This window comes from Ostrea edulis, chromosome 9, assembly GCF_947568905.1.
Source record: "Ostrea edulis chromosome 9, xbOstEdul1.1, whole genome shotgun sequence".
In the NCBI taxonomy this organism is placed as follows: Eukaryota; Metazoa; Mollusca; class Bivalvia; order Ostreida; family Ostreidae; genus Ostrea; species Ostrea edulis.
Window position 1 is genome coordinate 51,487,430 of NC_079172.1, and position 13,196 is coordinate 51,500,625.

The window sequence follows — 13,196 nt, forward strand, 5'->3', positions numbered from 1 at the left end:
ATAATACACATCAGAACACCATTAACATACATAATACACATCAGAACACCATGAACATACATAATACACATCAGAACATGAACATACATAATACATATCAGAACACCATGAACATAGATAATACACATCAGAACACCATGAACATCCATAATACATATCAGAACACCATCAACATACATAATACACATCAGAACACCATCAACATACATAATACACATCAGAACACCATCAACATACATAATACATCACAACACCATGATCATACATAATACACATCAGAACACCATGAATATACATAATACACATCAGAACACCATGAACATACATAATACACATCAGAACACCATGAACATACATAATACACATCAGAACACCGTGAATATACATAATACACATCAGAACACCATGAACATCCATAATACATATCAGAACAGTCACCATGAACATACATAATACACATCAGAACACCATGAACATACATAATACACATCAGAACACCATGAACATACATAATACACATCAGAACACCATGAACATCCATAATACATATCAGAACAGTCACCATGAACATACATAATACACATCAGAACACCATCAACATACATAATACATCACAACACCATGATCATACATAATACACATCAGAACACCATGAACATACATAATACACATCAGAACACCATGTTCATACATAATACGTTTGTAAAGTACCAACATATCAGAACACCATGAACATACATAATACACATCAGAACACCTTGAACATACATAATACACATCAGAACACCATGAACATACATAATACACATCAGAACACCATCAACATACATACTACACATCAGAACACCATCAACATACATAATACACATCAGAATACCATGAACATATATAATACACATCAGAACACCATCAACATACATAATACACATCAGAACACCATGTTCATACATAATACGTTTGTAAAGTACCAACATATCAGAACACCATGAACATACATAATACACATCAGAACACCTTGAACATATATAATACACATCAGAACACCTTGAACATACATAATACACATCAGAACACCATGAACATACATACTACACATCAGAACACCATCAACATACATAATACACATCAGAACACCATCAACATACATAATACACATCAGAACACCATGAACATACATAATACATAATCAGCTCACCATGAACATACATAATACACATCAGAACACCATGATCATACATAATACACATCAGAACACCATGAACATACATAATACACATCAGAACACCGTGAATATACATAATACACATCAGAACACCATGAACATACATAATACACATCAGAACACCGTGAATATACATAATACACATCAGAACACCATGAACATACATAATACACATCAGAACACCATGAACATACATAATACACATCAGAACACCATGAACATACATAATACGTTTGTAAAGTACCAACATATCGGAACACCATCAACATACATGTACATAATACGTTTGCAAAGTACCAAAAAAATCCTTTAAAATCACGTTTCTATCTTCATAATTTTCAGAATGTTTATCTTTTAAATCCAAAAAATCTGAGAATGCGATCCCTCCATGTTCTCCGCAGTCTCACCACACGGGGTTCTTCCGCAGGAGAAAGTCCCGTGGCGCAGAGGAAACTACACGGTAAAGGCCTTGGTTTCACGGGCTTGGTCTTCTTTCTTTGTTCTTGGTAGAATCCTGGGTGCAAGTTTAAAGGTTTCTATACTCGATAGAAACAGCTTTCGGGGAATAAACTTCTGAATTTTTCCTGTTTCTAATACAGTAAGCTCCCCAGGTTTGTCCAGTCCACTTTTGACTGGTTTGGTTTTCTGTTTTAACTCTTCTAATTTAACAGGTTTCTGTAAACACTCATTTTCCATTTCCTGGCTCACATCTGAAGTGTTCACATTTTTTGTTTCTATCATAACACTGCCGCCATCCTGGTCTAGTTTCTGGACTGTTATATCTTGGAGAACTATTGCACATGCCTTTTCGAGAATGCTCCGGATATATGCTGCAACATCCTCTGATTTTATATCAAGTTCTTCACCACTGATCTCAGGATTTGTCCGCTCTCTGCATTCAGTATTGTCCGTCCGCTCTCAATGATTGCCTTGGCTTCTGACTCTTTTTCCGGCACTGCCTCTCCGGTTTCCATGCTTGACTTTAACACGTTTGTCTTCTTTATTTTCTTCGGTTTGTGTAACTGCATGAAATATTCATCATCAGCCCATGACGGCAGGAATGATGAAACATTTGCATTAGCAGCTTTTAGGATTTCAATTTTCGAGAAGGTGTCCTTAACCTGTTCATAAGGTACAAAATCATTGTCGTCTGCCAGAGAACAAAAAACATTTCCAGAAATCATCTTCTTCAAGGGAGAATGTGCTATGTCGCACACATTATGACGTGCTGTACATTGTGACGTTATAATTCGGTGACGTGTAAGAAATCAGATATTCTCTGAAAGATGAGCATACACTTTCACCCCTTTCTTGCCCTGCTTTTCACTCACAAAGCACATCCTTTATAGTGTTATTTGTAATTACGGTAAATGTTTAATATCAAACATTCTAATTTTTCATTTCATGAAATTCTTGAATTAAAGGGGATTGGGATAAAAACAAACAAACAAACAGTTAAATCAAAATATGATGTAATGATTATAGGAGAGATACCGAGTGTCATATGTTTTAAATTTTTACAAAAAACCCCCAAAACTTGATTGTATGTTTGTAGAGGCCAATATCATATATAGTACATTTATAACATAAATACTGTACACTAAACTTGAATACAGGAGTTGCTTCGTGATTGATTGTCAAATAAAATTGGTTGTCAATATAAATCCGCTACGCAAAGATCGAGATCAAAAGATAAAAATCTGAATTTATATACATGTAGTTAGGGGGAGGGGGATAAAATTCCCTGTAAGTTTCCGACATCAATTACACTATAGTGGAAAAAGAAAAAAAGATAAGAGACTGTTAAAAACTACATAATATTACATTTTAATGAACAGTTAATAGTTTTAATGTACATTTTCATTCGTGAATAAACGGTAGAGAAGGTATACAGAGTGTTGGGTTTTTTGTTGTTGTTTTTTTTGTTTTTTTTATAATTGTATGTTTTTTTTGTTTGTTTGTTTTTTGTTTTTCAACATGTAATCAATTAGTTTCAACATTCATCATATTTAGTTAAGGGTCTTGGTGAAAACTATGTAAATTTAGTGTTTTGTCAGAGCTGCAGAATTGGGACAAATCAGAGATCAACGTATTTATTCACGGGTCTCTCATCTGTCCCAATAGTTTTAGCTCACCTGAACCGAAGGTTCAAGTGAGCTATTCTGATCACATTTTGTCCGGCGTCCGTCTGTCTGTCTGTCTGTCTGTCCGTCTGTCCGTAAACTTTTCACATTTTCGACTTCTTCTCCAGAACCACTGGGCCAATTTCAACCTAACTTGGCCAAAAGCATCCTTGGGTGAAGGGCTTTCAAGTTTGTTCAAATGAAGGGCCATGTTCCTTTCAAAGGGGAGATAATCACAAAAATGCAAAAATAGGGTGGGGTCATTTAAAAATCTTCTTCTCAAGAACCACTGGGCCAGAAGAGCTGAAAGCTTCCTGACATATTGCAGATTCAAGTTTGTTCAAATCATGGCCCCCGGTGGTAGGATGGGGCCACAAGGGGGGATCAAAGTTTTACATACAAATATATAGGGAAAAACTTTAAAAATCTTCTTCTCAAGAACCACTAAGCCAGAAAAGCTGAGATTTACATGAAAGCTTCCTGACATAATGCAGATTCAAGTTTGTTCAAATCATGGCCCCCGGGCATAAGATGGGGCCCCAAGGGGTGGATCAAAGTTTTACACACAAATATATAGGGAAAAACTTTAAAAATCTTCTTCTCAAGAACCACTAAGCCAGAAAAGCTGAGATTTACATGAAAGCTTCCTGACATAATGCAGATTCAAGTTTGTTCAAATCATGGGCCCCGGGGGTTGGATGGGGCCACAATAGGGGATCAAAGTTTTACATACAAATATATAGGAAAAATCTTTAAAAATCTTCTTCTCAAGAACCACTGAGTCAGAAAAGCTGATTTTTACATGAAAACTTCCTGACATAGTGCAGATTCAAGTTTGTTCAAATCATGGGCCCCGGGGGTTAGATGGGGCCACAATAGGGGATCAAAGTTTTACATACAAATATATAGGAAAAATCTTTAAAAATCTTCTTCTCAAGAATCACTGAGTCAGAAAAGCTGATTTTTACATGAAAACTTCCTGACATAGTGCAGATTCAAGTTTGTTCAAATCATGGCCCCCGGGGATAGGATGGGGCCCCAAGGGGGATCAAAGTTTTGCACACAAATATATAGGGAAAAACTTTAAAAATCTTCTTCTCAAGAACCACTAAGCCAGAAAAGCTGAGATTTACATGAAAGCTTCCTGACATAATGCAGATTCAAGTTTGTTCAAATCATGGCCCCCGGGGGTTGGATGGGGCCACAATAGGGGATCAAAGTTTTACATACAAATATATAGGAAAAATCTTTAAAAATCTACTTCTCAAGAACCACTAAGCCAGAAAAGCTGAGATTTACACGAAAGCTTCCTGACATAATGCAGATTCAAGTTTGTTCAAATCATGGGCGCCTGGGGTTGGATGGGGCCTCAATAGGGGATCAAAGTTTTACATACAAATATATAGGAAAAATCTTTAAAAATCTTCTTCTCAAGAATCACTGAGTCAGAAAAGCTGATTTTTACATGAAAACTTCCTGACATAGTGCAGATTCAAGTTTGTTCAAATCATGGCCCCCGGGGATAGGATGGGGCCCCAAGGGGGATCAAAGTTTTGCACACAAATATATAGGGAAAAACTTTAAAAATCTTCTTCTCAAGAACCACTAAGCCAGAAAAGCTGAGATTTACATGAAAGCTTCCTGACATAATGCAGATTCAAGTTTGTTCAAATCATGGCCCCCGGGAGTTGGATGGGGCCACAATAGGGGATCAAAGTTTTACATACAAATATATAGGAAAAATCTTTAAAAATCTTCTTCTCAAGAACCACTAAGCCAGAAAAGCTGAGATTTACACGAAAGCTTCCTGACATAATGCAGATTCAAGTTTGTTCAAATCATGGGCGCCTGGGGTTGGATGGGGCCTCAATAGGGGATTAAAGTTTTACATACAAATATATAGGAAAAATCTTTAAAAATCTTCTTCTCAAGAACCACTGAGCCAGAAAAGCTGATTTTTACATGAAAACTTTCTGACATAGTGCAGATTCAAATTTGTTCAAATCATGGCCCCCGGGGATAAGATGGAGCCCCAAGGGGGGATCAAAGTTTTACACACAAATATATAGGGAAAATCTTCAAAAATCTTCTTCTCAAGAATAGCAAAGCTGTGATTAATCATATTTATATGGAAGCATCTTCAGGTAGTGTAAATTCAAGTTTGTTCAAGTCATGCCCCCAGTGGGTAGGGAGGGGCCACAATAGGGGTTCAAAGTTTGACATTGAAATATTTAAAAAAATATATGTTCAAAAATCTTCATCTCAAGAAGAGCATAGTAATGATTAGTCATTTTAATGTAAAAGCATTATCAGGTAGTGCAGATTAAAATTTGTGGAATTTATGGTCCCCTGGCGAAGGTTGGGGCCACATAGAAGATCGATTTTTTTTTTGATTTTTTTTTTTTTTTTTTTTTTTTACATGGGAATATATAAGGAGGAGTGTTTAAGAAATTTTACATGGGAATATATTGGAAAAAATGTAGATAAATTTTCAATTTTTTCTGCTCTTGTTAATTTTGCATCCAAATAAATCTAGTGATATAATTTCATTTATAAATTAAGAAGAAGAAAACTCGCCGTCGATTCCTTTTGAACAACTTGGTGAATATCATTAATCTTGGCACCAAAAATCTTTGACTGAAGGGCATTCAATTGTTATAATTACACACTTAATGCACATATTTACAACATGTATGACCCCCTATTGATTTTCTGGTCACACCTGCCATGTTGGGTTTAAAACATAAACACTCTTTTCTCAGGTGAGCGATGTGGCCCATGGGCCTCTTGTTAAAAATACGATGTTGCATGCCTGGTAAGACATTTGATATCAAGTATTATGCAATATCTGGCATTGTTTTAATTTTACAATAAATACTAGTTATATTTCACGTTATTTATTTAAAAGTTCCTCCATAGGTTTTGGAAAAGAAAGATTTAATCTGTTTCGGAAAAAAAAATCAAACTACTGCGAATTATTTTGTCTAATTTTCCTGTTTGCTCACATAAAAAATATATGGGAAGGATATAGATCATATAAAAACTTCTATGATTTCCTACCTAACATGGCTACGTCAACGAACAAAATAATTAAAAGCTGGGAGTTTTCAGGTCGTATGGGGCTTTAATGAATATTTAAAGGTATATGTGTGGACACAAATATAGTAGGAAAATATGTTAGGGATTTTTTATATCAAATTTTTGAGACGGCTATGAAAGAATATAGCGATATCAAGCGAATATAGCGATATATATAAGTCTCAATCGTGCGCATTTTTTTTTTTTTTTGGTGCGCCATAAATCGAAGGTTTCTTTTTATAAAGGTTGGATCTGTACCCCTCTAATCTGTCCCAATATTATCTCAGAGAGCTACAGTTCTGTAGCTTATTCAGCTTGTTTCTTTTTATAAAGTACTTAGGCTAAATATAATTTTTTGAAGTTGAAAGGTCAGTGTAGTTTTCTTGAGAAATATATTGAAAAAGAGTAAATTTATTACTGACAAAGCTTATCATCATTATTACTGATAAAACACAAGCACTTGTTTCATACATAGGTCACCCCCTCCTGGTATTAGTTAGGAGGGGTTAACCCATACTATGAAACAAGCGCCTGTGTGACAACTTCAAGCTCTTCGGGATCGAGACGCTTACCGTAATCTGACCGTAGTTTAGGGTGCTACATATACATCCTGTAAAATATTGAACCAACATACAATGTTATAATTAAAGCTTTCCGAGGCTTAATTAAGTTCCATACTAGGACAAAGTCAAGCTTGACAACAACATTATCAAGGTTTGTGAAAGGATTTGAGATGATACGTCTGTGGTGTTTAGACGGACTCAACGGCCGGTGACCAGATGATCTCCGCCGAGATTCTTCTTGGCTGGATATTTGGACCGACGCCTTCACCAGGTTGGGAACACTTCCCCTATAGCGAGATCTTTTCGCAAAAATGCCATTATCCCTCTCTAATGAGAGTAAATATATCCCGTACAACTGAGGAAAAACACCCGTCGTGTTTCACATGAGAAGAAAAAAAGTGTCTGATACTTCTGCAAATATATTAATCAAAACAAAAACACTCACGATGTGCATCGGATTTCAGCCTCCTTCCCTCTTATGCAGCAACATTGATTTGAAATTTCTTGACTATGTTGTAAATTTTATAGAGACAAATCGCATCATACTGAATATGTGTCGCACTAATTCCGCATTGCACGGAGTTTGTCATTATTTTCAATGAAGAAACCAAAACACCTGTTCATGGTAGTGTTTACTTTCTTGCGAAAGAGGGATAATCGCGTTTTAGCAAGAAGATTTCGCTACAGGGGAAGTGTTCCCAACCTGTTCACCGAATCCTTCACAAGTTCATATTTCATGTCAGGCAATCTAAGTTCACATTCAGCTTCGACCGGTTCTAGCAATTAATGTGCGCTTAGGTGACACTGCTTATTGCTTGACTGTGAAACTAATTATCTTTGTATCACTATTGATTTTGCATTGCTTACCTTCTAGGTATGAAAATCCCAAAATGAAAACATATATCCACTCTGGTCTTTCAAATGATGACTGACAGGACTCCCATGAAGAAATTGTTTATTTTCTGCTATTGAAGAATTCCTATAGTCTGTTTTTCTTTCTTAGTGATAGACAATAAGTTTTGGGTAGTTACTGTATATCACCAAAAAAAAAAAAAAAAACCCCAACAAAACAACCAACAATCTCATTTGAACGGAAAATTTAGTTACTTTTTGTTTTGGGATTTTCATACCTAGACAGTAAGCAATGCAAAATGAATTATTAATGATGGAGAGTTAGTTTTAACAGTCAAATTACAAATTTCCAATATTTAAAGCTGTTTTATAATTTTCATAGATATGATAATTTTCAGCATACAAAAAGTTACAGTAAGGTTGAAATATATACATGTAGAATAAGATATTGTAACAATACAGTGAAACTCCTCAATATCTGTGAAGAAAAATAGTGGTTTGGTTCCTCATCAAATACAAATCAATCAGCTGGATTGATCCATCCTTGACCTACTTTTGAGCTAAAAGTAGGTCAAACAGTTTTCTGGGCCTTTTTTTTTCATTATGAATACAGATATTGTCCTGATATTTAGTCAAAGGCTTCCTCTCAGAGGAATATAAGTTCAGTTTGCATTTCAACTGGATTGGTCCATCCTTGACCTACTTTTTGAAAGAAGTAGGTCAAACGGTTTTCCAGGCTTTTTTTTTTCATTACGGATACAGATATTGCCCTGATATTTACTTAAAGGCTTCTTCTCAGAGGAATACAAGTTCAGTTTGCATTTCAACTGGATTGGTCCATCCTTGACCTACTTTTTGAAAGAAATTGGTCAAACGGTTTTCCAGGCTTCTTTTCATTACGGATACAGATATTGCCCTGATATTTAGTCAAAGGCTTCCTATCGGAGGAAGACAAGTGCAGTTAACATTTCAGCTGGATTGGTGCTCTACAACCTACAGTACTTTAGGGGTAGAAGTAGGTCAAACAGTTTTCCAGATTTTTTTTTTGGTATGGTCACAGGTATTGCTCTGAAATTTTGTCACAGCCTCCCTTTCAAAGAAATACATAATCAGTTCACATTTCAACTTAATTGGTGCACCATGACCTACTTTAGGGCTAAAAGTAGTTACCTCACTCAGAGAAATACATAATCAGTTCACATGTCAGATGGATTTGTGCACCATGACCCACTTTAAGGCTTTTCTATTCAGAATGCGTGTTGTATCAATCCAGAGTGCACAATATGCTTCCAGGTTGAATTTCACTGTCCGATGGGTATATATTGTACCGTTTGCGATACTCTTGTTTGATAATGAAATAGCTCAAACAAAAATCGATAATCACCATCTTTCTTCAATTAAAGTATCACTCATGCAGAAGAGGAAATAAAAAATAAATGATTATTTGATTTAATGGCCTAATTCAAACAAATGTTATTCTTCATACGGTCAGATTAATGTATACCAACGGCTGATAAAAACATAATTTACGCTTTCAGGACTTTTATTTACATAGCTAGTCTATGATATATGTATACACCTTGTATCCACCAAAACATTCAACAGAATACTGAACGTACCTCCATCACAGAAGAGCTAATATCTTGGAACTTGCTTATTGATTGCCCATGTTTAAGGAAAAAATCAAAGATTGTAATATATGGTTCCAACTTGTATATTGTTACATGCTCATATCTAGTTTTTTCATTTGCAGGGTGTAAAATTTGCTCAAGTTTGGAACAATAGAATGAATAGATAACTAAATTCAAAACCTGTATAGAATAGTTATTGACAATTCAGGCAACATTGAAGGAGATAGATTTTCACTTAATTTCAGATGGATGTTTTACGACCACAAATCATAAGGATAGGGGGTCGCTGTTACAGGAAAAATCCACCACTGAACAGGGATGTAGATGCATTGGAGGATGAGGAATACGGTAAATTACATTGCTGGTAAACAATAATGGTCAAACATTGCCAGTGACAAGGCAGGTCAGTTAGTGGTCAAACATTGCCAGTGACCAGGCACTCAATTAGTGGTCAAACATTGCCAGTGACCAGGCAACTCAGTTAGTGGTCAAACATTGGCAGTGACCAGGCAACTCAGTGGTCAAACATTGGCAGTAACCAGGCACTCAGTGGTCAAACATTGGCAGTGACCAGGCACTCAGTGGTCGAACATTGGCAGTGACCAGGCACTCAGTTAGTGGTCAAACATTGGCAGTGACCAGGCAACTCAGTTAGTGGTCAAACATTGGCAGTGACCAGGCAACTTAATTAGTGGTCACACATTGGCCAGGTCCTAATACATTTATTGTGTTGTCCTGTTATGTTTGGTGCTCTGACCTACTGTCCTGTTACATTTTGTGCTATGACCTACTGTCCTAGCTGTTGCATTCGGTGCTGTGACCTACTGTCTTCTTACATTTTGTGCCATAACCTACTGTCCTGTTACATTTGGTGCTGTAACCTCTCCCTGTCATGTTACATTTGGTGCTGTGACCTACTGTCCTGTTACATTTGGAGCTATGACCTACTGTCCTGTTACATTTTGTGCTATGACCTGCTGTCCTGTTACATTTTGTGCTTTGACCTACTGTCATGTTACATTTTGTGCTATGACCTACTGTCCAGTTACATTTGGTGCTGTGACCTCTCCCTGTCATGTTACATTTGGTGCTGTCATTACATTTAATTCTGTGACCTCCTCATGTCCTGTTACGATTTGCTGCATCTGATTTGTTTAATTTACTCGCGTCATGTTTCAATGGTGCTGTAACTTTCCACTTCAAAACTGACAGGTGGAAATGCCTAGCATAAGAGTATGTTTATGGGGGTGTAGTGATCAGACTGATGTGATCGCCCATTACCAGATCATTCAATAAGAGTATGTTTATGGGGGTGTAGTGATCAGACTGATGTGATCGCCCATTACCAGATCATTCAATAGGTACAGCATTTGATTCAGGGGTCAGGTGTTCACATTAGGGTCTTGTCTGTTGTAATTTCTATATGCCCATTATTACATAATGAATACATGTAACTAACCTACAGATTTTATAGCTGCATAATGCACATCATCTGGGTTTTCATGTCCTATGATTTGATTTTTATGTATTTAAGAGGAATCCACTGTGCAGTGTACAAATTGGAATGACGAAACCTGTGATGTGAACTTAAACATTGAGGAGACAGAGCGGGGTTTCCAGACCGCTGTGAATCTGCCAAGTGCATTCTTCAAGCACATCATTGGCAGGAAAGGGGAAACCAAGCGTCGGTTAGAGATTGAGACCAAAACGCAGATACGGATCCCTAGAGGAGTTGAGGGGGATATCAGTCAGTATATACTGTACATTTGTGTTGTAATTCATCACATTCCATATAGAAAGCAAATATTATCATTGTCATCTTATCTCAAGGTGCAATGTCGATTGTAAAGGGAAATAACTCTTACATGAGAAAAAATAAATAAAATTAACATGCCAATATGTGTTTCGTGACAATTTTCATCTACTAAGACTGATTACAATGTGAAAAAAAAAAAAATGAAAATGAGTACATTTTTAATTAAGGATGATTCAAATTTAGTACATGTACATTGTATGTACATATAGAGAAACATCAAACTTTAAAAAAAATAATGAGTGAAACACTTCATAATCTACGTGTAAATAATGAAGCTGTTGATCATAATCTACGTGTAAATAATAAAGCTGTTGATCATAATCTACATGTAAATAATAAAGCTGTTGATCATAATCTATGTGTAAATAATAAAGCTACTGAATTTTAACTTTGTTTTGGTCAGTAATAACTGGTGCAGAGAGAAAGGGTGTGCTCTCAGCCAAGACGAGGATCGATGTCATCACTGACTCTGTCCGTCAAAAGGAACCCTTCACTCACTTTTTGTCCTTCCCAATAAACTTGCAACCAATCCAAAAGCAGTTCTTAGAGTTTCAGGATGATGTGTTGAGAAGTTGTGATAGTGTAAGATATTTTTTACTTGCTCCTTAGATACCCCAAACAATCATTTGAAAACTGACACATGTGCACTATCATTATATGCATACATGCATGTACACATGGTATTTATATGCAATAAAAACACAATGTATAATTTCCATGTGATAAAAGCAGAATGTGTCAATTTACATGTAATAAAAACAATTTACATGTAATAAAAACAATTTATATGTGATAAAAACAATTTACATGTAATAAAAGTTTTAATTTACATGTAATAAAAACACAATGTGTTATGGTAAATTACATATAATAAGATTAATAATCTTATATTTTACCTGTTCAAAATCCTCCAATGAATGCAAAACAATAACTTGTTGAGAATACAATCTTTAATTAATGAATGCATGTGAATGACTTTTGTGTTATGCATTTTGTGCAGGATAGAGGGATAGACAGAACTATATTCCAGAAGCCTGAAAAGCTACATTTAACAGTGGGAACATTAGCTTTACTCAACAACCAGGAAGTACAGCAAGCCCTGCACACATTGGAAGAGTGTAAATCTAGTCTTGTCCAGTAGGTCTATACAAGATATTGAACAACTCGTGTGAGAGCCATTTTAAAATGATTTTGAATTGTGTGCTTGTGAAATACAGATTGTGATCCATTTCAGGAATTTGACTGCTGTTAATAAATGCACTGATATGTATATATGCGTTTGGGGTGGACTAAACATTTAAACTGATTTTTGTGTTTTCAGGCCCATCCTCCGGGGTGAACCTCTGTGTGTCAGACTGCAGGGACTCGAGTACATGAATGATGACCCCAGTTCTGTGGATGTTCTGTATGCTAAAATTCAACCTGGAGAACAGGCAGAAAGGTCAGGGAACATCTCAAAATCTGTTACTTTATATGCAGTAGTTGTTACGACAGACAATGTACATGAAGAATAGTATACAGTTATTGACTGGGTTCGAAGACAACAGCTAATTTGTTTGACCCAAGCCGTCGCAACAAGGGTCAAACAAAGCAGCTGTTGTCCGAGGACACAGTCTATAACTGTTTTGTTCTGCATCTTCGTGTATGTTGACTTTGAACTTTTAACAAGACAGTGTAATTGCGAACGTTTATCAACGTATCTGCTAGTTTTAAAGAAAACATACCCAATATCCAAATTAATAATCAATCATCACATTTTTCGTATTCCTGCTTAGCGTTTCATCTAATAAATTCTGTATTTCATCATCAGTTAAATCACTGAACCTCGCCATTGCGTAAGCAAAGCAGCAGACCTATAATCACGTGACTTGCGTAGCCAATGAAAATAAGGCAGACTATTGCCCGGTCAAC

General features: G+C 36.1%; 1 protein-coding gene across 3 annotated transcripts in view; it reads left to right on the plus strand.

Moving 5' to 3' along the window:
- Positions 1-13,196, plus strand: part of LOC125658018 (activating signal cointegrator 1 complex subunit 1-like) — a 50,914-nt gene that overhangs the window by 35,477 nt on the left and 2,241 nt on the right. The window contains exons 1-6 of one of the 3 annotated variants that reach the window (XM_048889048.2): positions 6,980-7,137; positions 9,715-9,817; positions 11,004-11,216; positions 11,689-11,867; positions 12,286-12,422; positions 12,607-12,726. In XM_048889048.2, the coding sequence (XP_048745005.1) occupies positions 9,715-9,817; positions 11,004-11,216; positions 11,689-11,867; positions 12,286-12,422; positions 12,607-12,726 (752 nt within the window). In that variant the 5' untranslated portion in view covers positions 6,980-7,137. Of the gene's footprint in view, positions 1-6,979; positions 7,258-9,714; positions 9,818-11,003; positions 11,217-11,688; positions 11,868-12,285; positions 12,423-12,606; positions 12,727-13,196 lie in introns of those variants that run through there. The other 2 variants (XM_048889049.2, XM_048889047.2) reach the window with 2 other exon arrangements.